The sequence below is a fragment of the Hyperolius riggenbachi genome, chromosome 1 (assembly GCF_040937935.1).
Source record: "Hyperolius riggenbachi isolate aHypRig1 chromosome 1, aHypRig1.pri, whole genome shotgun sequence".
Taxonomy (NCBI): domain Eukaryota; kingdom Metazoa; phylum Chordata; class Amphibia; order Anura; family Hyperoliidae; genus Hyperolius; species Hyperolius riggenbachi.
This window is the reverse complement of record NC_090646.1, coordinates 191,534,799-191,561,991: the sequence shown is the minus strand read 5'-3', so window position 1 is coordinate 191,561,991 and position 27,193 is coordinate 191,534,799. Positions and strand designations below refer to the sequence as shown.

General features: G+C 43.4%; 1 protein-coding gene across 1 annotated transcript in view; it reads left to right on the top strand.

Moving 5' to 3' along the window:
* ABCE1 (ATP binding cassette subfamily E member 1) overlaps nucleotides 1–25,440 on the top strand; it is a 37,025-nt gene extending 11,585 nt beyond the window's left edge. Inside the window, exons 7-18 of the mRNA XM_068279356.1 lie at nucleotides 1,323–1,392; nucleotides 8,231–8,327; nucleotides 8,414–8,503; nucleotides 12,669–12,790; nucleotides 15,171–15,392; nucleotides 17,190–17,249; nucleotides 17,980–18,038; nucleotides 19,334–19,444; nucleotides 21,904–22,046; nucleotides 22,135–22,257; nucleotides 24,704–24,815; nucleotides 25,017–25,440. Of these exons, the coding sequence (XP_068135457.1) occupies nucleotides 1,323–1,392; nucleotides 8,231–8,327; nucleotides 8,414–8,503; nucleotides 12,669–12,790; nucleotides 15,171–15,392; nucleotides 17,190–17,249; nucleotides 17,980–18,038; nucleotides 19,334–19,444; nucleotides 21,904–22,046; nucleotides 22,135–22,257; nucleotides 24,704–24,815; nucleotides 25,017–25,064 (1,257 nt within the window). The 3' untranslated portion in view covers nucleotides 25,065–25,440. The remainder of the gene's footprint in view (nucleotides 1–1,322; nucleotides 1,393–8,230; nucleotides 8,328–8,413; nucleotides 8,504–12,668; nucleotides 12,791–15,170; nucleotides 15,393–17,189; nucleotides 17,250–17,979; nucleotides 18,039–19,333; nucleotides 19,445–21,903; nucleotides 22,047–22,134; nucleotides 22,258–24,703; nucleotides 24,816–25,016) is intronic.
* The last annotated feature ends 1,753 nt before the right edge of the window (nucleotides 25,441–27,193 follow it).

Sequence of the window (27,193 nt, the reverse complement as noted above, 5' to 3'; positions counted from 1 at the left end):
AGAGCGCTCTTAGTGTGAACAAGCCCTAACAAAATGATAGGAATGACCTTGGGGTGTTTCTTCCTCAATAGTGATAATGCTAATAAAAATGATGATTGATCTAATAATCTTGTAAAGTCTAATACATTTCTCCCCTATAATGTACATTTATATTGACATGCTATATGGGTTATCCTGTTCCCAGTCAATTGTGTATTTGGTTTGTTGGAATGTGTAATCAGTTTACTGGGATGTCTCTCTTTTCCTCTTTGGTGTGGGTTCCTGTACACTTTTTTCTTTGCTCTATAATGGTATGGCCTTCCTAATAACAATCTTGGTTTCCCCTTTCACACAGTCACACCCCTTTCTATCTCAATGTATAGCTTGCATTCCGCTCCATAGACTTGGACAGCGTTCTGATCACGCCATACGTTTGACGTCATTCCCACTAGTCTATTAGAGAGGGACACTCTTCCTGCTTGTAGCCATGAGAAAAGCATGGCTAGCATCTGTCTCCTTGGTAACAGTCACGTAACTGCTATGTCACATGCAGTGATTTTTGGGACCAGAGATGACCTACCTGGTAGTACTGGCTGTGCGCTCCAGTGTGATGCACATGCCAGGACTCCAGTGTTATGTGCATGCCAAGATCCCGGGGGTGAATGTGGTGTGATTGGTCCAGCTGCAAATCAGGAGACTAGTGTGGCATTTAAATGCTTAATCTCTCCAAATGACCGTGAGCTTTCTCCCTGCCATGGAACCAAGTATGTGTTGGTGAGGAAGCGCGAGAGAATTGTTTACCACTCACTCTCAATATGCTGAACAGCTGTCCTAATTGGTGATGTATACTGTTTTCATTTGCAATATCACTTGGATGTTATAAGGTATAAATGTTGGTAAATGCCCACGCCGCTGGTTGTCTTTACAGAAAACCTTAGACGACCCCTATGGCAGCATTTACTTACTTTTGGCTTCCTCCAGCCCCATGTCCTCTGTTGCCTCCCCTGCGATCCTCCCCAGCCGCTCTGTTTAATTACAATCTTCGCTAGTAAAAGGGCTCTGGTCACATCAATCCAGCAGCAGTGCGCGGCCACGCCTGCATCGCCTGGAGCGTTCTGCTCCGGCACAATACTAACTGCGCATGTGCACTGCAGCCAGACTAACGCGACTGGAGCCCTTTTACCATTGAAGATTGGAAATGAACAGAGCAGCGAGGGAGGGCATGGCGCTAGAGGAAGCCCCAAGTAAGTATAAATGCTGCCATAGTGGTCATCTTAGGTAAACTTCAATCAAAATAACTAAGTGCAGCCAGAGTTTGTATTGACACATTTTTACTTTTACAGGGCCCAGTCGGAACCATTTTGGATCGAAAGGATGAAACAAGGACTCAGAATACTGTTTGTGCTCAGCTTGGTGAGTTTTGTATTACTGATGTGAAGTGCATCCATGCTACTATGTTTATGAAGTATTATAGACTCTAAAATAACAAAGTTGCTGCTCCTTGCCTAAAAGCAGATCTAAACAAGTATGCTAAACAGAAAATCTCTCTGCCTTGTTAGGAAGAGCTATAGCAGTCTCACAACTGGTTGTAAACTGAGGCTATTTGATTTTGAGCACTATAAGACTGTAATATATAAAAACAGATTCAGCTATTCTAATTGTATTTCATTTAAACCCAAGATGGAGAAAAATGTGGAGTTTTACTTACCTGGAGCTTCTTTTATCCCCGTGCAAGACTATCCGGTCCTCTCCATTGGTGCCTTTGCTCACCTCTAAAAGACTGTCAACTGTGCATGTGCAGTACATTCTCAGCCATGGGAGCACTATTGAGGAGGTGCATCGCCGGGGCTATATAAATCCATTCTGTTTGCTTTAAATTTGCATGCAAGCCAATATGATTAGCATCTCATTTACCAACTCTTTAACCACTTGAGGACCACAGTGCTAAACCCCCCTAAAGACCCGGCCATTTTTACTGAAATGGGTCACTGCAGCTTTAAGGCCAAACTGCAGGGCCGCACAACACACCACACAAGTGATTCTCCTCCAACCCCCATTTCTCCTCACCAACAGAGCTTTCTGTTGGTGGGTCTGATTGCCCCCAGTTTTTTTTTATTTTTTTTTTACAAATATTTATTGTAATTTTTTTTTTTGAAATAAGCATATTTATTTTTCTCACCCTCCCTCTCTCCTCGGCCAGCCTATCACAGCGATCGGCAGTGATAGGCTTCAGCCTATCACTGACGATCGCTCTCTTGTGCCCGTGTCACTCGGCTGTCCCCAGTACAGCGCTGCATCAGATCGCAGTGCTGTACCCTGTAAAAAGACGGCGGTTTCGACGTCTACCAGTCTCCCGAGCGGCGATCACCTCTGGGAGACTGAAGGTGAGGTGGACCTCCGCCTCCCAAGCAGGAAATGCGCGCACGATCTCCTGCAGTAGCCGGCCCCAGGACTTGACACAAATTGGCGTTAGGCGGTCCTGGGGCTGCTGCTGCGGTCCTGCTCATTGGCGTGACACTATCTTTGGGTAAACTCTGTGGTAAATAGCTTGGCATTTTTCTCCGGGGAGAGAAAGGAGGTGGGGCCAGGCACCGGAAGTCGTGGGATGCAGGGACTTCGGGACGGCATCGCGGGACAAGACTTCTCGGGTAAATATAACGGTTTTACTTGCAGGCTGCCGGATTTTAGTATTTACCATGGAGGTCCACTTTAAGCTAAATCTAGCATTTGTGTATACAGGTCCTTCTCAAAAAATTTGCATATTGTGATAAAGTTCATTATTTTCTGTAATGTACAGATAAACTTACACTTTCATATATTTTAGATTCATTACACACAACTGAAGTAGTTCAAGCTTTTTATTGTTTTAATATTGATGAGTTTGGCATACAGCTCATGAAAACCCAAAATTCCTATCTCAAAAAATTAGCATATCATGAAAAGGTTCTCTAAACGAGCTATTAACCTAATCATCTGGATCAACTAATTAACTCTAAATGCCTGCAAAAGATTCCTAAGGCTTTTAAAAACTCCCAGCCTGGTTCATTACTCAAAACCGCAATCATGGGTAAGACTGCCGTCCAGAAGGCCATCATTGACACCCTCAAGCAAGAGGGTAATACACAGAAAGAAATTTCTGAACAAATAGGCTGTGGGAAGGAAAAAGTGTGGCAGAAAACGCTGCACAACGAGAAGAGGTGACCGGACCCTGAGGAAGATTGTGGAGAAGGACTGATTCCAGACCTTGGGGGACCTGCGGAAGCAGTGGACTGAGTCTGGTGTAGAAACATCCAGAGCCACCGTGTACATGCGTGTGCAGGAAATGGGCTGCAGGTGCCGCATTCCCCAGGTCAAGCCACTTTTGAACCAGAAACAGCGGCAGAAGCGCCTGACCTGGGCTACAGAGAAGCAGCACTGGACTGTTGCTCAGTGGTCCAAAGTACTTTTTTCAGATGAAAGCAACTTTTGCATGTCATTCGGAAATCAAGGTGCCAGAGTCTGGAGGAAGACTTGGGGAGAGGGAAATGCCAAAATGCCTGAAGTCCAGTGTCAAGTACCCACAGTGTGTGATGGTCTGGGGTGCCATATCCGCTGCTTGTGTTGGTCCACTGTGTTTTATCAAGGGCAGGGTCAATGCAGCTAGCTATCAGGAGATTTTGGAGCACTTTATGCTTCCATCTGCTGAAAAGCTTTATGGAGATGATTTCATTTTTTAGCATGACCTGGCACCTGCTCACAGTGCCAAAACCACTGGTAAATGGTTTACTGACCATGGTATTACTGTGCTCAATTGGCCTGCCAAATCTCCTGACCTGAACCCCATAGAGAATCTTTGGGATATTGTGAAGAGAAAGTTGAGAGATGCAAGACCCAACACTCTGGATGAGCTTAAAGCGGACCCAAACCAAACATTTTTTTTTTTATTAAAAATAATTAGTTGCACAACTCTGACACATACAAAGATAAACGCTCCTTCAAACCTATGATCATTTCAGTGCATGCTTTTCACCCTTCTCTTTTCATAGCTAATGTTATACTGGAGGCAGCCATTAGCAATTCCTCCATTGCCAGACACCATCTACTCCACCAGTTTGCCGGAAAAAATCCTGGCAATTTGAAAGGAAGGGAGGGGTTCCTCCAATAAATGTAAAATATTTTATATTTGTCATCATGCAGCTGAAAAAAGGCTGCTATTTATTATTATAATTTAGAAAATAGATTTTATTTCTGAAATCTTGTATTTTTTTATTTATGTCCACTTTTTAAGGCCGCTATCGAAGCATCCTGGGCCTCCATAACACCTGAGCAGTGCCACAGGCTGATTGCCTTCATGCCACGCCGCTAATTTTTTGATAGGAATTTTGGGTTTTCATGAACTGTATGCCAAAATCATCAATATTAAAACAATGAAAGGCTTGAACTACTTCAGTTGTGTGTAATGAATCTAAAATATATGAAAGTCTAATGTTTATCAGTACATTACAGAAAATAATGATCTTTATCAGAATATGCTAACTTTTTGAGAAGGACCTGTATAATAGGTGCATGGGTAAGTTATACTGCAATTAGGATTAGGCCCTAATAAAGCAGGGCTAGTTGGGGGGGGGGGGGGGGCATTTGGATCAATTATTGATCATATATCTGCTGAGATCGAGCAATGGAAGTGACAAAATGATCACCGGTCCATTTACAATTAGACAGGAATTGAGCCTATGTACATCATATTTATTACTTAAAGAGGAGCTGTCAGCCATACTTTCTCAGAAAAAAAACACATATTTAAGTAGGTAAATACTTACTGTACTTAAAGAGACTCTGAAGCGAGAATAAATCTCGCTTCAGAGCTCATAAATAGCAGGGGCACGTGTGCCCCTGCTAAAACGCCGCTATCCCGCGGCTAAACGGGGGTCCCTTCACCCCCAACCCACCCCCCGCAAAAGTGTGTCGTAGAAAGGTCGCAGAATTTCCCTTCCTGGAGGCAGGGCTAACGGCTGCAGCCCTGCCTCCAGTCGCGTCTGTCAGCGGCGCATCGCCGCCTCTCCCCCGCCCCTCTCAGTGAAGGAAGACTGAGAGGGGCGGGGGAGAGGCGGAGATACGCGCTGACAGACGCGCGTGGGGCAGGGCTGCGGCGGTTAGCCCTGCCCCAACCAGGAAGCGCTCCCCGGGTGTATCGAGGGGGGTGAAGGGACCCCGTTAAGCCGCGCTATAGCGGCGTTTTAGCAGGGGCACACGTGCCCCTGCTATTTATGAGGTCTGAAGCGAGATTTATTCTCGCTTCAGACTCTCTTTAAAGTGAATGGGAACCGCATTTCAAAAAAGAGACAGATACTTACCCAAGGAGAGGGAAGGCTCTGGGTCCTATAGAGCCATCCCGCTCCTCTCCTGGTCCCCTTGTTCCAGTGCTCGCTCGCCCGGTAGCAGTATTTGACTAAATTAGTCAAATACTGCTTTACCCGGCCGAAGGAGGCTTCAGAAGTCTTCAGGGAGCCCGAGTGCTCCTGAAGAAGTGCGGCCCTGTACTGCGCCTGCGCAAGCACGCTCTCTTGCACGCTCACGCCTGTGCAGTATGGAGCCGCGTGTCTTCGGGAGGACACTGCTCTCGAAGACTTCCAAATACCCTTTCGGCGGGGGATTGAAACAGGGGGGGGGGGGAGGCAGCACAGGATAGAGGGCACCGAGAGAGGAGACAGAAGGCTCTATACGACCCAGAGCCTTCCCTCTCCTTAGGTAAGTATTTGCTTCATTTTTTTTTTTTAAATGCGGTTCCCATTCACTTTAAATAACATATGTATTGCACTGTCTTTTTTGAATTTAGTGATTTTTCTACAGTAAAAAAAAAAGAAAATCCTTCTTAGCATTTTCCATTTTAACTATGGCTATTTTGATGCCAATCCTGATGTAATTTCCTCCCTTACTCTCCTCTGCCTGATTTGCCTGACATTCACTATAGAAAGTGCATTGTCTCAGCATAAGAAATATTGGCCAATCAGAGAGGAACAGAGGTGTGGGAGGGGAAAACAGGAGGGAAAGAGGCTTCAGCCAATCAGGCTGCATTAGTCAAGTCTGAGGGGAAAGTAGGGAAGCAAAAAAGGACAACCCAGCATGCACTGCAACTTTGTGCATGCAAAATGTGTGTGTGCTAAATAAGTCAGGTAAACTGGTGAATGATCATTTATCAACAAGAAAAATAGTGATTTTTTTTTTTTCTTTTCTTTTTTTACGCTTGGATTGCCTGGTTAGCATCCTTATTGTTTACCAGATAAAAATAATTGATACTTTATTTTATGCCTGACCGTTGCACTTAAAAGGGTACATGAGAGGAAGCAATACAAAAGTTTTATACATACCTGGGGCTTCCTCCAGCCCCCTGGACGACATTTGTCCTGTAGGATCAGGTCTCCTTGCTCTGCATTTTTACTGTGTCATAGATATGTTGTTGCCCGATATTTTAAAGAGACACTGAAGTGAAAAAAATGATATAATGAATTGGTTGTGTACTATGAATAATTACTAGAAGATTAGCAGCAAAGAAAATATTCTCATATTTTTATTTTCAGGTATATAGTGTTTTTTCTAACATTGCATCATTCTATAATATGTGCAGATTACACAACACTCAGCATTCAAAATGATTCTTTCAGAGCAGTCTGTGAACTAATGACCTCTCCTCTGGCAAAGGAAAAGTAAAAAATTAACTAACAGTTGAGATAATAAAAGTCAGAAAACAGCCCTCTCCACGACTTTGAAAGTCGTAGAGCTTAATGACTTTTTTGTATAGAGATAACTGGAGTTTCTTATCTCTTCCTGTACTGGAAACAATTAGACTGATGTATCTGATCTTAATGTTTTATTTCTTAAGCCGCATCTACACGAGTAGATGCGGCCGCGATGCTCCTTATCAATCGAGCCGCTGATGCGGCTCGATTGATAAGATCCGACAGGACGGATCTCTGCACCGCCGATTCCCTGCTCGCTCCCCGCGAGGAGACAATGGCAGGGAATCGAGCGGAAGATAAGCGGCGCCGGCGGGGACGAGCAGGGAATCGAATGTGGCGCGCGAGCGGGGACGCGGAAGAGGCGATCCGGTGGCTAATCGAGCCGCCGAATCGCTGCAATGTCCCATAGTGTAGATGGGGCTTTAGCTGTACTAAACATACAAATCATAATTTTTTTTTCGCTTCAGTGTCTCTTTAAGTAACTAATAAAAGCTATGTTTTAGGTGAAATTGCGTTCCTTTGAACCAGTATCACTCTCCTAGTCATTAACAAGTTGCCTGTTTTCACGTTTATAACGTAAACAAACTGGATGCACAGGTTATAGGCTGTAAAGAAAATAATTTGAGCACACACATGATTCATTAGATGGATTGCTGACACTGCACCAAAAAACAGCAATGGAGGCAAAAATCAAGTCAGGCAGGAGAGAAGGCTCTGTGTCAAAACTTTGTGGATATAATAAAAGGTTACTGATAATGTACTGCTGAGGTGCGCGTGAGTGCCCAATTTTTACCACTTCCATGTAGCTCACCTACACAATCTGTTCAAAGTGTTTAAAATCTGTTAACCCTCACACTACATGGAAGTGGTAAGATTGGCCAGTCAAAATTGGTGTGTACGCACCCTCAGATTGCTGCCTGCCTACAAGTAATGCAATATTCTCTTGTTTTGGCCAAAGATGCAATTTAAAGAAAACCTGTATTAAGAAAAACCTCCTCTGGGGGGTACTCACCTGGAATAGGGGAAGCCTCCGGATCCTATTGAGGCTTCCCCTGTCCTCCTTGATCCCACAGCGGCGGAGATAAAGCTCCCTGAACAGCGGGGATGTAAATATTTACCTTCCCGGCTCCAGTGCAGGCACAGTAGCGGCTCTCTGGTCAGAAATGGGTGGTAATGGCCGCTCCCAGTTGTGTCCGCTCTACTGCGCAGGCACAAATTGCCTGTGCAGTAGAGCTGACCCGAAGGAGATCGGCTATTTCCGCCTATCTCCGTGTGGCGCCCCGCTGGAGCCAGGAAAGGTAAAAAAAAATCAGCGCTTGTCAGGCTTGTCGAGGGAGGATTCCGGGACACTTCTTGGGAGTCAGCGCTGGACTGCCTGCAGCTGCAGGGGAGGGGGAAGCCTCATTGGGACCCTGAGGCGTGCTTGTTATGTTTCATGTAGTTGTCTGAAGAGGACTGTTGTCACATCATTGCTTTGTCTTCTGTATACAAACCACATATTATACAAACCTCATATGTTGGCAATGGTGTTACAGATCTGACTCATCTGAGAGACAGGAATGTTGAAGACCTTTCTGGAGGAGAGCTTCAGCGGTTTGCATGTGCCGTTGTTTGTATCCAAAAAGCTGACATGTAAGAGAATTTGTTTTCATTATTAATCCAATTTCTCTATATTCATTCGAGTACTTAGAATTTCATGCTGGTTTGTGCCTTTGCAGCTTCATGTTTGATGAACCATCTAGTTACTTAGATGTAAAGCAACGTCTTAAGGCTGCCATTACAATACGATCACTCATCGACCCTGACCGGTAAGCAATCTGCTAACTTACAAGTGAGTTATGCAGAACTTTTTCTAAGTAGCTTTGCAACATTATAGAATGTATTTCAAATGTTTCTGACTTTGTTGGACTGATGTTGCAGCTAGTATGCAGGATGGAATTTGACCAAGGCTAATCTGCAGCAATTGCATTTGATCCAGTTTCAGTCTGCATGCCAGGTGGAGTAGAATTTGCATCAAGTCAAAAAATGTGTTAAGTCATTGCTTCACCTTTTGTCACTGCAGCCACCCAGTCTCTGTGCCAGTTTTAACTTAGTATATGTAGAGAAATGTATTCTTGATGGGGAGAAATCCCTATCAGTGTACATTTAACTAGGTCATTAGGTACGTCTTGGCTCTTCTTTAGACCTTCACGGTGTGAGTGTGCAGAGCAGTTTCACAGTCATCTATTTATGCTTATATTAATCATAAATTGTATTAGGTACATACTTCAGTTCCTGTTTTTTATCCACTTAGGGTTCGTTCTCACTGCACATAATGTGCATTTTACAAGGGAATGTGAAAGTCCATAAACTTTAATTTTATCTGCAACAGTATGTTGTTGTGCAGTGTATTTCAACTTGTCAGGAGTTAAGTCATGGAAATGCCCAGCAACTCTCACACCAATTCACACTTCTTTTTTTTTATTGATGCATTTTAACTCACTGACTAGTGTGAATGAGCCTTTAACAGGGCCAGATGTACCATAAGGCACTGTGCCTTCAGGCGCCTGATGATGGAAAGGCATCTCACTCCCCAAGTGCTTCCCTTCCTTCTTCCCTATGCAGAGTCCAGGCACTCTGGTTTCCTCCCACATCCCAAAAACATACAGATATGTTAATTGGCTTCTGGCTAAAAAATGGCCTTCGACTATAATACATGCACTACACAATACATAGACATATACGACTATGTTAGGGACTAGATTGTGAGTCCTTCTGAGGGACAGTGACTAGACAATATACTCTGTACAGCGCTGCATAATTTGTCAGCACTATATAAATACTTAAATAAAATTTAAATAAAGCAACAAGGTGAACGGAGTGGTAAATAATGCAAGGCAGGGCACTCGCTTATCCATGCGACAAGGACAGTGTTTTGAAGGGGAGGGGGTTGCCTTGCAATGTATCTATGCAGCATTGGGGAACTGTTAGACTAGCAATTGGATGTAATCATTACAGAAAGCCAAGATTGTCCTGGAAAAAAAGTCACTTAGATGTAATAAAAAAAAAAATCTTGTCAGGCTGGTCTGGTCCCCTGCTATGAGTCAGGCTGTATGCCCATATGACTGACCCACAGCCCAGCCCTAACGCCTGCGGAAACTCCTGCCTAATACAAACTACAATACCCTGCAGGCAGATAGCATACAAACTGACAGACAACAATCACCAAACACAGCAATGAGCAATGCAACAAAGTATACTTAATAGTCACATGAGGCCTATAAGCTGAGGCAATCCACATGACAAGATAGCAGGCTGTGGCTGAAGTATAATCACTAGACAGATGCGTGGTCAAACAGGCCAGAGTCAGTCCAGGCAGAGTTCATGGAAGTCCTTTAACAAGCAGGGGTCGGTCCAAGCGGCAGTCAGAGGAATCCAGGTACTAGCTGAGTCGGCAATGGGTAATCCAATAGAGAAGCGTGGTCGGCAACAATAAGGCAATCTGAAAGAAGCTTAGTCAAGAGACAGACACAAGTCGGCAGCAAGACAGGTAACTTGGTGTGAACGCAGTGTCAGCAACAAGCCCAGCATAGGCTATCATGGGCGATGACAAAGGGCGCTAACCTTTCCTTTGTACTAGGACTAACCAATCAGAAAGTAAAGGAATCCAAAGTAACCAACAGAGAATGCACACGTGTGGTTAATGTTTAACGCGGCGGAGCGCGTACTGAGAGCGTGTCTGCCGCTTATCCAATGATCACCATGCGCTCCAGTTAGTCAGAGACAGGCCAAGACCCAGAGGCTTGCGCCTCAGAGTGGGTCTCAGTGTTCTGCCACCATGAGCAGCCACAGGATCTTACAAATCTTCACTTTCTTACTTAAAGGAAACCTAAAGCAATTTCTCTTTTCAAAATACACATAATACTTTTCTTTTTAAAGTTAATCATACACTTACATTAGTGTCTGCTCTTATATTTTTCCCCCGTCCTTGCTTTCCTCTGATGTTGTGCCCCCTCAGCATTTGCAATCGACTGGCCAGTCAATGAGCTGCCAGACCTCCACGGGTCCAAGTGCCGATGCCTTTTTTTTTTAAATAGCAGGCACGCGGCAAATTGCTTGTGAGCGGCTGTATTTCATGCGCGCACGTCACCTCGTGAGCGTGGTGACAGTGCGCGGGCATCTCTGCACCCATCCTTCTCCCCGGTGCTAAAATATCTCCGCCTGTTGGATCCTATACACGCTATCTTATACACGCTGCTGAGCGCACACTGCGTGCAGAGTTCGTTCCGGAGCCGTCCTCTCAATTTTGCACATGTGCACGCTGTGCATTGCAGGGTAGGACAGACGTGTGCAGGACTAGAAGACGCTCGTGCACTGACGGTGCACGAGCAGAGGAGAGGGAATTCTTGCGCTGTCAGCCACTCTGAACATGAAAGCAGAGCGGCGGCTGCAGCGCCATATTTAGGGACCGTTAGAATTTACACCACCAGCCATACAGCAAAGCTGAGGAGCAAGGAAAAGTGGCAAAATTTGATAAAAAAAAGATTTCATATTCCAAAAGGTAATTGGTTCAATTAAATTCAATTGGTTTAGGTTTCCTTTAATGTATTTTGTAAGTACTTAACATTTACTTTAGACGTGGTAATTAGCATATTTATTGGTAATTCTGAACTTTTTCCTTATGTAAAAAGACACCTAGGAAATTTGAATTTTCTTGTCTGCAGAGAGATGGAATGTATCTCTCGTGTTCTGCCAAACATTTCAGAATGATTGCCATCATGGATGTCTGTATCAAACGCAGATAGAACAGAGGCGCCAAAAAGAGTAAAAACACTATTATTTAAAAACAGTAAAAAGAGGGAAGGTAAGGTGGACTTACCTCCCTCTAGCAGTGGAAAACAAAACTCTGAGGTAGAGTAGAATGCATTTATTAAACAGTGTAACTCCTAAAGATGCAACGCGTTTCGCGGGCCACAGCACCGCTTCCTCAGGCTATACAGGAGTTCAAAAAAGCTGTATCCAATCCAAGTATTGAATGAGCACCTCTGTCTCAATACTTGGATTGGATACAGCTTTTTTGAACTCCTGTATAGCCTGAGGAAGCGGTGCTGTGGCCCGCGAAACGCGTTGCATCTTTAGGAGTTACACTGTTTAATAAATGCATTCTACTCTACCTCAGAGTTTTGTTTTCCACTGCTAGAGGGAGGTAAGTCCACCTTACCTTCCCTCTTTTTACTGTTTTTAAATAATAGTGTTTTTACTCTTTTTGGCGCCTCTGTTCTATCTGCGTTTGATACATATTACTTATCCACCCTTGGTGGAGGGGTACGCCCCCTTTTTTCTCCTGTCTACAGAGAGCGACTTTTATACCCGAGTGGGGTCGGGTACCAATTCTCCCCACCTGCCTTTCAAGTGGTTGCCTGCTGGTGACCCTTTTTTGTGAGTATATTTCTGCACGAACTATCTAGACAGATTTTCTCTGTTAAAACTATATTGCACTATTGGGCTCTCGGTGCCCTGTTTTTTCTTTTGTTTTATCATGGATGTCTGGGTTGTTCATAGTATCTCGCTGACCAGCAGCCTTAATATCAGTACATGAAATAAAATTGTGTGAGGCTAGGTTCACAGTGACCAGTTGCATAACTTGCGGATTATAATGACTGTGAACTGCAATGGAGACTGGACATAGACTTTAATTCAAAGCCTGCATGCAGCGAGTCATAACGCAATCCATTACAACGCAGTACTGTAAACCGCCCCATAGAATTGTATGGGCAGTGAGTTGACATGCAGAATTATTGTGCAACACAACTGACCACTGTGAATAGGGACTGACCGGGAACTTGGCGGCAGGGATTAGGCACTGTTCTGCAGATGCGTAAAACTATCCAGTATCAGTACACTTGTTTCAGGATTTGACTTGCTTTTATAACTGGCTTTTGCTTGTTTTTTTCTCTTGTTTTTGAGTTTAATGGCATGATTTTTATTTTTCAGCTACATCATAGTTGTAGAGCACGATCTTAGTGTTTTGGATTATCTTTCTGACTTCATTTGCTGCTTGTATGGCGTACCAAGTGCTTACGGTGTAGTCACTATGCCTTTCAGCGTCAGAGAAGGTACGTCATTCTTTGAGAACAGTCATCAAAAGTATACCTGTATAACATATTCTGATTCAAATGGAATTTGTTTATTGGCTACAACCATTTTCACCACCAGCACAGTAAATGTAGCCATGAAGAGAAAGCTCAGACCCAGAAGTTCCCTTTTTTGGAGATGGTCATAGAAACGCTAGTAATTTTAAATTGATGCAGATGTTAGCTGTATGCAAATGTATGCTGCTGCATTTGATTGGTCCAATTCCAAAGAGCCTAAATCTGAAAAAAAATGCATATTAGCATCTCATTAATCACCTGTCGCCTTTTTGTAAAGCAGGTAGGAACGCGAATGTTAAAAAATAACATTGAACAAGAGCAGTTAACAGAATTAGCAGAAAAATTGCAACTAAGGCCTCCTAAGTCCGCAAGTGGGACATTCTGTTAATGTTGCTATAAGCAGAAAAATTCAGACAAAGTTATGCCGAGGGGAGAGGAGCTAGAATATGTAAAACTACTTCCTTTTTGGTGTGTAATTATTTAGAAATAGCAATTTTTGTCACTATAGTGGAGATTGGATGATACAATTGGATTGCTAAAGTGAACCTTAAGTGAAAAAAAATAAAAACGAGTTCTCACCTGGGGCTTTCCTCAGCCCCCTGCAGCTGATCGGTGCCCTCGACGTGTCTCTCCGATCCTCCTGGTCCCGGCGGCGACCACTTCCGGTTTCGCCGTCAGGACCCGACAGGCTGGGAACGCGAGTGATTCTTCTCGTTCCCAGCAACAATAGCTCCTTCTTCATATAGCAACATAGAGGGAGCTATTGTTGCTGGGAACGCGAAGAATTACTCGCGTTCCCAGCCTGTCGGGTCCTGATGGCGAAACCGGATGTGGTCGCCGCCGGGACCAGGAGGATCAGAGAGACACACGTCGAGGGCACCGATCAGCTGCAGGGGGCTGAGGAAAGCCCCAGGTGAGTAGAACTCGTTGTTGTTGTTGTTGTTGTTGTTTTTTTGTTTGTTTTTTTCCACTTAACCTCCTTAGCGGTAACCCCGTGCTGGACACTGGGTAAGCCGCCGGAGGGTGCCGCTCAGGCCCTGCTGGGCCGATTTTCATAATTTTTTTTTTTTTGCTGGACGCAGCTAGCACTTTGCTAGCTGCGCCAGCACTCTGATCGCCGCCGGCCCGCGCCCGATCGCCGCTATGTGTTGCGGCGCGCCCCCCCCCCCCCCTCCAGACCCCGTGCGCTGCCTGGCCAATCAGTGCCAGGCAGCGCCGAGGGGTGGATCGGGACTCCCAATGACGTTGGTGACGTCATCCCGCCCCGTCGCCATGGCGACGGGGGAAGCCCTCCAGGAAATCCCGTTCTTTGAACGGGATTTCCTGATCGGAGATCGTCGAAGGCGATTGAAGCGGGCGAGGGGATGCCGCTGAGCAGCGTCTATCATGTAGCGAGCCCTGGGCTCGCTACATGATTTAAAAAATAAAATAAACTGCTGCGCTGCCCCCTGGCGGAATTTTTCATACCGCCAGGGGGGTTAAGTGCCTCTTTAAGGGCCAATACACATACATGTGAGGTTAATGTATGTGTTTCAATGCCTACAGTGACCTAAGCATTGCTGTGCATGGGATTTTTTTTTCTGTGGGCAGGAACGTTTGGTGGAAGTAGTTTAGTTGAGAAGAGATGGGCCAAATTGGCACATGGATGATGTCATCAGTCTACACGCTGTGCTACAGCATATAAGTCATGCAGAAACTGTGTTCCTATAGACATTCATTGCGTATGTTGCACATTGGGGTTGCATAAAAATGTGCATGCGTGCCCATTGCGCATAGGTTGAGAGAGTGAAAAAGCACTTCTAGTCAGTCTTAGCGCCCCTAATATAGCCCCTTATCTATGAGCTATCTGAAGGTTTTTTGGGAGAAATGTAGAGAGCAGTGTGGTTTTTAAACGTGCTTTAATGAAGGTTCATTGATTGAGACGGGGAGCTAGAAAAAAAATGACGGTTATCTGGTGAAAATGAGCCACATTAATACTAATTGGTAGTATTGAGACTATTGAAAGCCAAAATGTACTTAACTAGACAAGATTTCTTGCAAATAAAATCTTCCCAAGATATTGTACTATGATGGGAAGGGGAGGCAGGAAATATTGTTTGGGGGCTTTCAAGAAAAGGGATATGTGGGCAGTTTTTAAGAGTGTTCTCGTTACGGGCACAAAGCATGGCACAAACTCAATAACCAGTACCTGGTAAAACCCACAGGGTAACATTTAATTGTTCACGTCCAGTCTTCTGCTGGCAGCACACATACACATGTATAGTGCAGAAATGCATTTTTCTCTGATCTCAGTTAGTGTCTCCTTAGGTCTGAACAATGTCTTTTGCTTATGCCCCGTTTTCAGGTATCAACATCTTTCTGGATGGCTATGTGCCCACTGAAAATTTAAGATTCAGGGATACCTCATTGGTATTTAAAGTGGCAGAAACTGCTACAGAGGAAGAAGTGAAAAAGATGTGTATGTATAAGTACCCGTCAATGAAGAAGAAGATGGGCGATTTCAAGATGGCCATTGTGGCTGGAGAGTTCACAGATTCTGAGATAATGGTTATGCTTGGAGAGAATGGTATGTACTGTACCTTACCTCCCATACACTGTTCTGTCCAGAAATCCCCTCTCCCGGTTATGTTTAGGATGCCTTACATACTCTTCAAGGAAGAGACAGTATGCCCAGCTTTAGCCACAAGTAATACACTGCAAAATGGGTCTTATACTACTTCATGTAAATGTTAGATATTTTCACTGATTGAATAACGTAGATGTCTCTCTGTAGTGCTTGATTGCTTGGAAACCCAAGTTTCTTTAAATGAAAGCCCTCTGGATCCAGCAAAGCTTTGCATTTGTGTAGCTGGAGTAGGCAGAAGGGACAGCCAAAATGTAATTCATTGTCATTGAACACTTGGTTGACTGTGACCTCCAGCTACGATGTGGAGAGGGGTGGACCAAGGCAATCTATGGACCAAGAAAACATAAGGGAGACAGAGTATGAGGAGCCAGTAGTGCAGTATATTAAAACACCAGGATGTTATGTAAAAAGAGTCGCTAACAGATTTCAGGTAGCACAAGAACTGCAACCACCAATAAGGTTTACGGAGGAATTACTGCCTTTAATTGGTCTTGCAAGGATCCACATTCCTAATAGTTAGGTCTTGGGAAAAAGAGGTATGCTAAAAATACAACCTCCCAACAGAGGTGTAATGAGTAACGATAGGTAGATGGAGGTGCCAAAAAAGAAAAAAAAAACAATGAAAAGCTGTTTGAATCTCAATCGAGTTGTATTGGAGCATTTTTGCTGCTTTAAAATCCTTGGGAGGTGTAAGTCAAGTGTACCTCTCCTTTTTAATAGTTTTTAATTGTTTTATTCTTTTTGGACACTGCCATCTACCTATTGCTCCAGGTACAATAATGAAGCAGGAGGAAGCTCTGTAGATCCTAAAACCTGGTTTATTTTTGTTCTTTTTAATAAAAAGGACAAGAATTAGAACAATGGCTTCAATCTACTAAACCTTGTGAAATGTCCGTTCACAGCTGTTGGCGCATAGAAAATTGAAATGACCAACTAGTGAGGTAAATTACCGACTAGTGCAAAGTAGCGTGGACTTGCATTTTACTTGTCAGTATAATTTTAAAAACAAATTGCTATCTGTATCTCGCATCTTTCATCCATTTTCTGTGCACTGCAATAATCTATCGAATACCAAATGAAATACCACAAGAGGTAAAATTATTCGTTAATCTAGAATTCGTAAAAAGTCAAACACAGAATTCTGTGTTTTTATCAACCTTTTATTTTATTTTTTTTACCAATGTATCTTAGTGGATTGAAGACATTGTTTTTTGATAGATCTTAATGTGTAGAATCATACTGATTGGCTTGTCCATCCAATACTGGCTGATTGTATTTTGTTGTAAGAGTTGGTGCCACAAACTTGAGACTTTTTGGCATTTAGTGATGATCTGATACGATCCTAAGTAGCTACACACCATTATTTGCCTATTCTGTCAAACACGCACCTTCCCCACTCTTCAGATACTTGAATTGCCGTACGCAAATCTTTAATCCTGAGACGTTCAAGACTTGCATGTGACCTATAACGCCACATGGTCACTTTTTGACCAGTGCTTGGTCACTTGAAAATCTAAAGTGGATCCACTGTACATAAGCAGGAAAAAATAGTTCTGTGCAAAGATTCAGAGATTGTTGGAGTGAATCATCACTAGTGGAGTCAGTAGCTTACTGGGGTGGGGATGCAGTATTAGTGCTTCTAGGAGTTTTTACTTGTGGTGTCATGTTAATTAACTGAAAAATCATGATTTGCTTATGTTGCAAAAAATGAATCTGTTTGTTTGTGTCTCTAAACAGGAACGGGCAAAACTACCTTTATACGAATGCTGGCAGGAAGGCTGAAGCCAGATGAAGGAGGTAAAAAAAAATCATTTTTTTTTCTTATGTGAAACATCACAAAAAAAATAAGGTCCCAAGGATGGGAAGGTTCAACCAGCCTCTGGGGAGGGGGAATGAAAGCCATTGGGTAAAGTTTTCTTATTTGGCCACACCATTTGCCCAATACCAGTTGCCTGACAGCCCTGCTGATCCTCTGCCTCTAATACTTTTAGCCATAGACACTGAACAAGCAAGCAGCATGCTTGTTTCTGGTGTGATTCAGACACTACTGCAGCCAAATACAACAGCAGTGCCGCCAGGCTACTGCTATAGCTTAAAAGGAAATAAATATGGCAGCCTCCATATGCCACTAACTACAGTTGTCGTTTAACCATACCCTTTCTTGGCCTGGATCCGTGGGCTTCAGGAAGCGGCAGGGTGGCAGTGGTTATTTTGAAGCTTACAGAGCGCTTAGTCCACCTCTCATACATGCATCCTTAATTTGGCATGTCAATCTTAAATTGTTGGGACTCATGTCACCGCACTACTTCTAGTTACCTTTATTGGTGGCATTCATTCCAGATGTCATCCAGCTCATGATGCCAGCTAGCAATGTGGACTCCTGCTGTTTTGATGGCAGAGACTGTTGCTAGTGGGCTGAGTTGACACACAGCACCACCATTGCGCAATCTCAGATCCTACCTTAATGGCTAAATGTTTCCAGTGCATTCTGTACGCTGTCATCAGTTTAATGTTTTTATCATTGCAGGTGATGTACCATTCCTTAATGTAAGCTACAAACCCCAGAAGATCAGCCCTAAGTCAACAGTAAGTTGTTTTTTTTGTTTTTTAATTAAGGATAACTGAATACAGCACATCATTGAAGGTCTTTTCATGTATGGTGTTCAACAATTAGAAGGCTCTAAAGACCGTCCTAGTATGTCAGCACCTATGGAATGTTGTTGAATGCTGTGTAGTATAAATACATTTATAATTAACTTGGGGCTTCCTTCAGCCCCTCGTAGTTCGCGATATCCCTCCGTTCTTCCCCCGAGGTCTCCGTTAGAGTAACAACTTCGGCTATAACTACTGCGCATGCGCGGCCCCTCCGCACGCCCGTCTCACTTGTGCGCCCGTCGCCGTAAACTTACTGCGCACATGCGGTTTTTTTCTTTTCTTCTTCTTTTCCTCTGACGGAGCCGCCAGGGGAGAACGGAGGGAGCCTGGAGGACACCAAGGGACATCACGAACTAAGAGGGGCTGGAGGAAGCCCCAGGTAAGTTCATTATGGCTTTTTTTTGGTCTCTTTAAATTGGAGGCATTTTCTTTTCTTCCAAAACATCTGTTTACATTTGGGTATACCGGTATATTTATTTTTAGTCCTTGCAGCAATTACTTTGTGTGTAGAGCAGTGCTGGGCCGACATTACGCATGAGAGTAATTACGCATCGTAATGCAATGCAAATTTTACGCGTAAGCGCTCCGCGTAACTTATGGTCTTACGCGTAATTATTTCCGCGTAAGCAGTTAAGTGGTATCGGGATTACGCTGTCTACCGTAACTGCTGCGTAATTTTCCGAAGACTTACGCAAAATTTTACGCGTAATTACTAACGTAAAAACTCCCCTTTTCTAAGAGTAGCCAATCAGTCAACATCCTAAGCAACCAATAGTATCTTCTCCCGTCCTTCAGTATATAAGCGTACGTTTTGACGCATACGAATGATGTGTACGCAATAGCTGTCACATTGACGGCTATTGCGTACACATTGTCCGTATGCGTCAAAAAGTACGCATTAATGGGTATTACGGCACTACGCGTAACATTACAGTATCCTTACGCGTAACTGTGTACAGTAACGCGTAATTACAGTGATGAACCGTAGATAATTTCCTACGCCGTAACCGTAATTGTGTAATGCTACGCATAATGATCCGTAAGCGTAGATTTTTCCATTACGACCAGCACTGGTGTAGAGTACTTTGATGGTTGAGAACTAGTCTATTTACTCCACTGACTATAGTAATCCAATAAGGATTCTTGCTGTGGGTTATTTTCCATTGCATAGCCGCTTAAGTGTTTCATTTACTTGTGTTCTCATACTGACATTTTGTTGTAAATAGGGGTCTGTCCGCCAACTGCTCCATGAGAAGATCAGAGACGCCTATACACACCCTCAGTTTGTCACAGATGTAATGAAGCCAATGCAGATTGAAAACATTATCGACCAAGAGGTATCGTCCTTTAATCTCAATACCATGTGTGTTTTCCCTGAAAGTCCAAATACACCCAAAACTTTTCTGGATAGGGGTGGAGAAGGCTTAGAACCTCTTACTGATGTCACTACTCAGTCACTTCCTGTCCTTGAAATTAATTCCAGGGTATCTCAGGGGAAGGAAGTTGTTGAAAGTCCTGCCTCTTCCAGGGTGTCACAAGGTAAGGAAGTGTGAAACTGCAGATAATCCTGACAAGAGCCACCTACCACTTTATAAAAGAAACATTTAGTATGTAAATGAGGAAATGGCAAAACCCAATGTAAAGGTAGCCATGCATCTAGCGATTCTTATTCAGTCGACAAAGCGATCGACTAGTGGCCCACACAAGTGACACCCTATGTGATTCACCTTCACTAATCGATCTGATCGATGTTGTGAATCCACATGCTGAATGCAAAAATCAATTCAGTCAATCGATTGATATATGAACAGTAGCCGATTCCTGTGCTTTGGACAGATATCTTGCATCCTGCTCGATCGACTAAGCGGGTCGATTCAACGTAATATCGGCCACTTTTAATTGGTCATTCTGAAACACTCGATTCGATGAAATTGAATCGAATGATCGATTGTACAGCCAAATCGCTAGATGTATGGCCACCTTACAGAACCCGAGGTGGATCTTCGGGGGGCAGATGGGACGCAGAGGCATGTGCTCTGCCTCCTGACATGCCTCTGTGTCCTCTCACTGCCGATTTCTGCCCCCCACCTCTGCGCTATACAACACCACGCCCCCCCAAGATTGGCTGCAATATTTGTAGCTCTATCAGAGGTAAACATTGAGGAGAGCAATTCCCTATTTACAACTCGTTCCTGCAGAGTTTACAGAGCTGCCATTGGGCAGCTCTCTCTCCTTGGCTGCGCCCCCTGCCGCTCCCCCGCCTTCCGGCATGCTATGAGAGACAACACAGTATATCAGTGCAGCGTCGTGACCTGTAGGTCATGCAAGTGAAAGTGGGTCATTGTGGACCACAGGCGCAGCGTGTTTTTTGTGGCTATCTGATTCGCTCAGCCCCGCAGATCAGGTAGCCTAGTTTATTTTGTTTTTTGAGACCACCGTAGGCTCACTTTAAAGGGAAGGTTCAAGCAAAAAAAAAAAAATGAGATTCACTTACCTGGTGCTTCTACCAGCCCCATGTAGCCATCCTGTGCCCTCGTAGTCACTCACTGCTGCTCCAGTTCCCCGCTGGCAGCTTTCTGACCTCGGAGGTCAGGGCCACATTGCATACATTTTTACGCATTCCAGCTAGTGCAGGAACAAAAATTTACGCGTTTCACCACTAACGCGTAAAAATGTATATGTTAATGTTCCTGCACTAGCGGGAATGTGTAAAAATGTACGCAATTTGGCCCTGACCTCCGAGGTCAGAAAGCTGCCAGCGGGGGACTGGAGCAGCAGTGAGTGACTACGAGGGCACAGGATGGCTGCATGGGGCTGGTAGAAGCCCCAGGTAAGTGAATCTCATTTTTTTTTTTTGCTTGGACCTTCCCTTTAAGCCTCTTCTATGCAAAATGTAAATAAAACTTTAGTTGGAGATCTGCTCAACGTTATGTTTGTAGATGTGAACATTATGCAATTTATCCTATTTATATCTTGAAGTCTGCTTAAAAAATAGTTCTGGATGGCGGCATAAAATGCAGCATTAGTGGTTTACAGTTCAGGATTCTGCACTTCTTTTAGTAGTATAAGCCAGAATGTGTAGATAGAAGTACTCCTACATATAATAGTTTGGCTAATGTGGTCACTTACGTGCTGCAAGAAAGGACTTTTATTATCAGCAAGCATTGATTGTCACCTGTGGACATGCCTAACAAATTGCAGCACTGTCACTTCACTGGTTGAAGTGTGCTAAAACATGGCCTAGTCTGCAGACCGCAGGTAAGCTGTTAGTTTGCTGGCCCACCATCTACAGACTTTCATGTATATAACTACATTTTGTTGAGCTCTCTTACATAGGAAATCTCCTTATACTCAGGCACTGCAATAACATACAGTAGAATGTAATATAATATTCACAATTTTCCTGGTTTCAGAATCAAAAACACTTCTGATGTCAATATACTGCTGTATATTGGTATGTAACACCACCCTTCCAGTGATGTTTAGCCTCGGCTATTTAGTTATGCAGCCTTCTGCCCAAGTGCACTCTGGGAGACCAGGTGGTGTTTCTGCTCACTTCAGAACATACAAATAACATTCGGCAGTGATGCACCTTCCCAGCAGTAAAGATATCGCCACCTGTGATAAATTTAGGGTGACCTAAGTTTTTACAGTGTGCAAACATTGGCTGATTTATAAATGAATATTGTAAAATATAAGCAATTTTTATCATTAAAGTTACATTCTGTAAATTCCTGTGTAAGATTTGGCACCAGTGCTTTCAGTAACCTCCCAGCTGTGTGTGGTTGTGTAACAGGTGCAGACACTGTCTGGTGGTGAGTTGCAGCGTGTGGCTCTGGCTTTGTGTTTGGGCAAACCTGCTGACGTGTACCTTATTGATGAGCCATCAGCCTATCTGGATTCTGAACAACGTCTCATGGCTGCCAGAGTTATCAAGCGGTATTCATTTTTTATTTATCCTTCGCATGCTGTAGTAATAGAATAATCATTTCTCCAGTGCTGAAGCTAATATATGGTCTTATTGCAGATTTATACTTCATGCCAAGAAGACTGCTTTTATTGTGGAGCATGACTTTATTATGGCCACCTATCTTGCAGACCGTGTCATCGTCTTTGATGGTATTCCTTCCAGGGATACAGTTGCAAACAGGTAACATTTTTATAAAGACAGATAAAAAAAAAGAAGCAAATTATATAGGAGAATTTCTGTTAATCAGAACTCTGCAGCCACCAGAAAAAAATACCAGCCTTGCAGGATTTACATAGTGCGGTATACAGTAACACTGTTGAATCTTTTTTATAACGTCTCTAGTTTCCTTTAAGACAAACAATTTGATACTTTACCAGGGGCTTCCTCCAGCCCCATAAGCATGTCAGAAAGAAATCGTGCGCGAACCTTCTGCGCATGCGCAGAAGACCCCGACTGACTCAACTTAGCCAGTTACCGGGGCTGATTGCGGCTGAATGGTAGACCGCGGAGGATGGCGAGGGACTCAGACGTGTCTTTGCCTGTCATCCTGTGATATCATAAGATAATTCTGTTAAGTGTCATTGGATTGGGCTTTTAGCAGGGATAAGAATTATATATATATATATACATATATATATATATATATATATATATATATATATATATATATATATATATATATATATATATATATATATTTTTTTTTTTTTGCAAGTTAAATAGACCAGTATGCTAATTGGCAGGCAGTTGAATGCAATCGGGCTCTCCTATAAAGTAAATAGAAGGTGAAATACTAATGTCTGCACACAGACTCCTGATAATATAGTGCTGCAAATAGTGATTTAATTCTCTGTGGAGGAGCTAAATGAACCAGGATGTTCCTTATGCTAGGTACACACGATACGTTTTTGCGTTCGATAGATAATTTACGGCATGTCCGATATTACTTTCGGTTGTTTTACTGTTCGATTTCTCATAGAAGTGAATGGTAATTGATAAGAGAATCAAGCGGAAAAAATGAATCAAAAATCGATCAAACGGAAAATCGACCAAAAAATGCATCGTGTGTAGCTAGCATCACACTGTCATGACTTATGTTTACACTTCACATTTGAATTACAACACTTAAACTGAAAGTAAGAACGGGAGATTGCAGGAAACTTCTATTCATCACTCTATGTATATGTGTGGCCACTTCGCGTTCTGGCCAGCCACTTCGGGTTCTGGCCGGCCAATGTACGAAGTGGCCGCAGCGCAGCGGCCAACTGATTACACTCAGCTACAATGTATTTTACGGCCGTCTCGCTGCGGCCAAATGTATTAGAAGTTGGTTAATTTAATAAAATATAGCCGGCGGCAATGTAATAGATGAAGCTTGCCGGCTTTCGCACTGCCTCCTCCTCCCCCCCGCCTCTCTCCTCTCCCTGCCTCCTATACAATACGGAGCAGCCGGCCCGAGAGTCATTTGTCGCGGCAGGGGAAGCAGAGCGGGGAGGCTGCAGACATTGCTTCTGCTAGCACCCACTCTGCAGGAACGGCAGGATTCCCCTGCCACGACGAACGACTCTCGGGAACACGCGTGTCCCCGGCTGCTCCGTATATCGTATAGGAGGCAGGGAGAGGAGAGAGGCGGGTGGAGGAGGAGGAGAGGAGGCAGTGCGAAAGCCGGCTGCTTCATCTATTACTTTGCCGCCGGCTATATTTCATTAAATTAACCAACTTCTAATACATTTGGCCGCAGTGAGACGGCCGTAAAATACATTGTAGCTGAGTGTAATCATTCCATTTCTAACATTGGCCACTGCGCTGCGGCCACTTTGCATGTTGGCCGGCCAGAACGCAAAGTGGCCACACTTCAGGTTCTGGCTGTAACATATATAATTTTAAATTTACTTTTAAAAGTTCAGGTTTGTTTTAACCACTTTACAGGCTATTTTACCTTCACTCGCCAGGAGCCATTTTCACCTTCCAGCTATTCATTAGGCCATACCTAATCATATATCGCTACTTATCACACCTAAATGATAGATTTATTTATTTTTTTGGTGCCACAAATAAGGCTTTTTGTTTTTAGTAATTTTTCTATGCATTGTAAAAATAAGGAACGTGAAAAATACACTTTCTCCAGTTCCATCTTCTATAGTTAAAAACTAGACACTGCTACTGCAGAAAACACACACACACACACACACACACACACACACCAAAATCTGACGACCGCGGCTTCAGATTATGACATGAAGCGGCCGCGATCTACTCAGGAGGCGGCCGCGATCTACAGGTAGATCGCGATCGACCTATTGGGCACCCCTGGTGTAACTTTTATTTTTTACTTTCATTTTCATGAATGAGCATGGCTTCTAGCAAAGCCGTGATCATTCATTCACAGGCACTCTTGATTGGCTCAGGGAACACGTTCCTATTCACTAATCACAGACGAGTAAGTGCGTGTGCACAGAGACAGCAGAAGGGAGTGATGCATTAAAACGTCCTGTTTGCAGTTAGGTCATACTAGAACATTTAATGCGTCCACTTTGCAGGAAGTGGTTAGTTGTTTTTTTTTCACATGACATTTTCTTCTCTGGTTTATATAACTTATGTTGAGTTACTTTGTTTTTTTTTCCAGCCCTCAAACACTTCTTGCTGGCATGAACAAATTTTTGTCTCAGCTGGAAATTACATTTAGGAGAGACCCTAACAACTACAGACCAAGAATAAACAAGATGAACTCCATCAAGGTAACGAAACAGAACAGCATAAACATTTTAATGTGAAATGTATTTTATTAAAAATATATATATAGATGTTGCTAAATGTATGAATGTGAACACAATGTCTTTCTCATTCTCATCTAACATCTCACTGCTGTACTAGTCTTCCCATATGTTTATGGCCGCCTTTGGAACATCATTTCACTTACACATGTTCTTTCTTGGCAGGACGTGGATCAGAAGAAGAGTGGAAACTACTTTTTCTTGGATGACTAAACAGATTATCATCACATTTATAAAAAGAAAACAAAAATGGGAGGAATATTCTAAACACTTCTGTATTGAGATACAGCAAGATCCCCCAGGATAAACTTCCGTACATGTTGCATTGTAAGAATTACAGTGCACACACCCCAGACAAGAAGGGAAAGCGAACATTTCCCATTCCTACCAATGAAGTACAGTTTATGGTGTCATAACATGTAATTTATTCATCACAAATGTTTTCCCTAATTTTAGAGCTCTGTGAACTGTATTTCTCTAAAGTATGGTGTATCCATGCCATCTGGAGTACAATCTTATTTTAAAAAAAATGAAAAGCCCTAAAACCTTCCTAAAGGTTTTCAGAAATAAACATCTAGCTAAAACAGCACCATTGCTATAGTTTGTGTGCCTCTTCTCTCTGGTACTTTCATTTCGGTACAGTTTTGGAAATGTCAGAAGACTGCTAGCCATCCTTTAGGAATTGATAATATGGAAAAGAAATGAAATGTGTGCAAGTGGAAATCCAGCGTATATTATAAATTCAAGGGTTTCTCTTATTACAGTAAGTAATGACCTGCCATGTCTTCACCTCCCAAATCCTTCCCATAGCCTGGGGGCTGCCTGCTTCTGGCACATAGCCTTGCCCACTGCTAAAATCCACCACTGGGTTTCTCACTCGTGAATAGAGAAAACCTGATGGCGGTTTTTAGCAGAGGTGGGGCTACGTGCTGGAAGTGGGTGGCCCCCGAGCTTTGGGGAAGTTTTCGGAGGTGAAGGTACAGCAGGTAATTATTACTTGCTCTAAGAAAGGGTTTAGACCACCTTTCAGACATGAGGAATGGGCATCAAAATGCCTTAAAGTAAACCAGTGATAATTATAAAATGAAAATGTTAGATACTTCACTCAGAAGAGGCTCCTCCAGAGGCTTTCCCATCTCCCTCCACCTCACTGTTCTAGCGCAGAGATCCCCCGAAGCACAGGTGCAGTTCGTGCCGAACCTGCTCAGGCTTTTGGAAAAAAATCCAAGCTCTATCGGGTCCATGCTACTGCGCATGCAGTGATCTTGAGGAGGAAGTGGGAAACCTCTGAAGAATCCAGAGACTTTCCTCTTTGTACGCAAGTATCTAACTTTTTGTTTTCATCATCCTCAGGTCCACATTAGATTTATTAGAAATACTATTGTCAAATTCCATGAATGGCAAGCAACGGCCGATCATAACAGAAGCATTTTCATTCACTATCGCTTGCATAATGACATTGCCCAAGCATATTTGTAATTAATTTACAGTATTTGTAGATCTTATATATACACGCTAACCAACTCTGAAGGTGGCCATTCCTCTAGCAATTCTGATCGGAGAGATCTGTTGGCTGCCATAAACTGCGGGCTGATTCCCGATTGATTCCAGCATGAAATCCAATTGGAATCGCCCTTGTCACATTGCCTTGCTACTCCCGGCCACTGTCCCCCTAATGTTTATTCTGTCTTCGCCCCCCACCCCCAATTTTTTTTTTCATTTTGGGTGCTCATACATTTGGTGCTCGGCATTATAGCATGTGGGTTGTGTGTGCAATGTCACATGCGCCCCACACGCTATATGCAGGTAGTCACGTGGGGCCTGAATGTGAAAATGGCGCATGGACAGGTAAAGTATAACTGCATGGGCACTGGGGGAGACCTAATACATTAGAGGGGAAAGAGCGGGCAGAGGTTTTCATCACTTTCATCCGCAATTATCGCACGCACCCAACTGAGCATGTCGGCCTGAGGTTCTCCAGCATGTCCGATCGATGCATGGGACTAATTTCAGCCCAAAATTGATGGCATTGTCAATCAGGCATGCTCTTTTACGATCAGGATAATCGGTGTTCTTTGGCTAAAATCCAGATCTATTCATGAGGGTCGGATTTCTATGACAACATAACTTGGCAGTCAATGGAGAAATTCTATTCTCTGTGAGTTAACGAAAGACCCATAGATTTATTTTATCTGGTCCATTCATTGGTGAAATAAAGCAGTGTACAATTTGTACATATGTGCCACAACTCAATATTCCATGTGATGAGGTCCAGCAGAATTTATTGAAAGCAAAGATGGATATGGAAGCGGACATACATTTCCTTTTAAACAATACCAGTT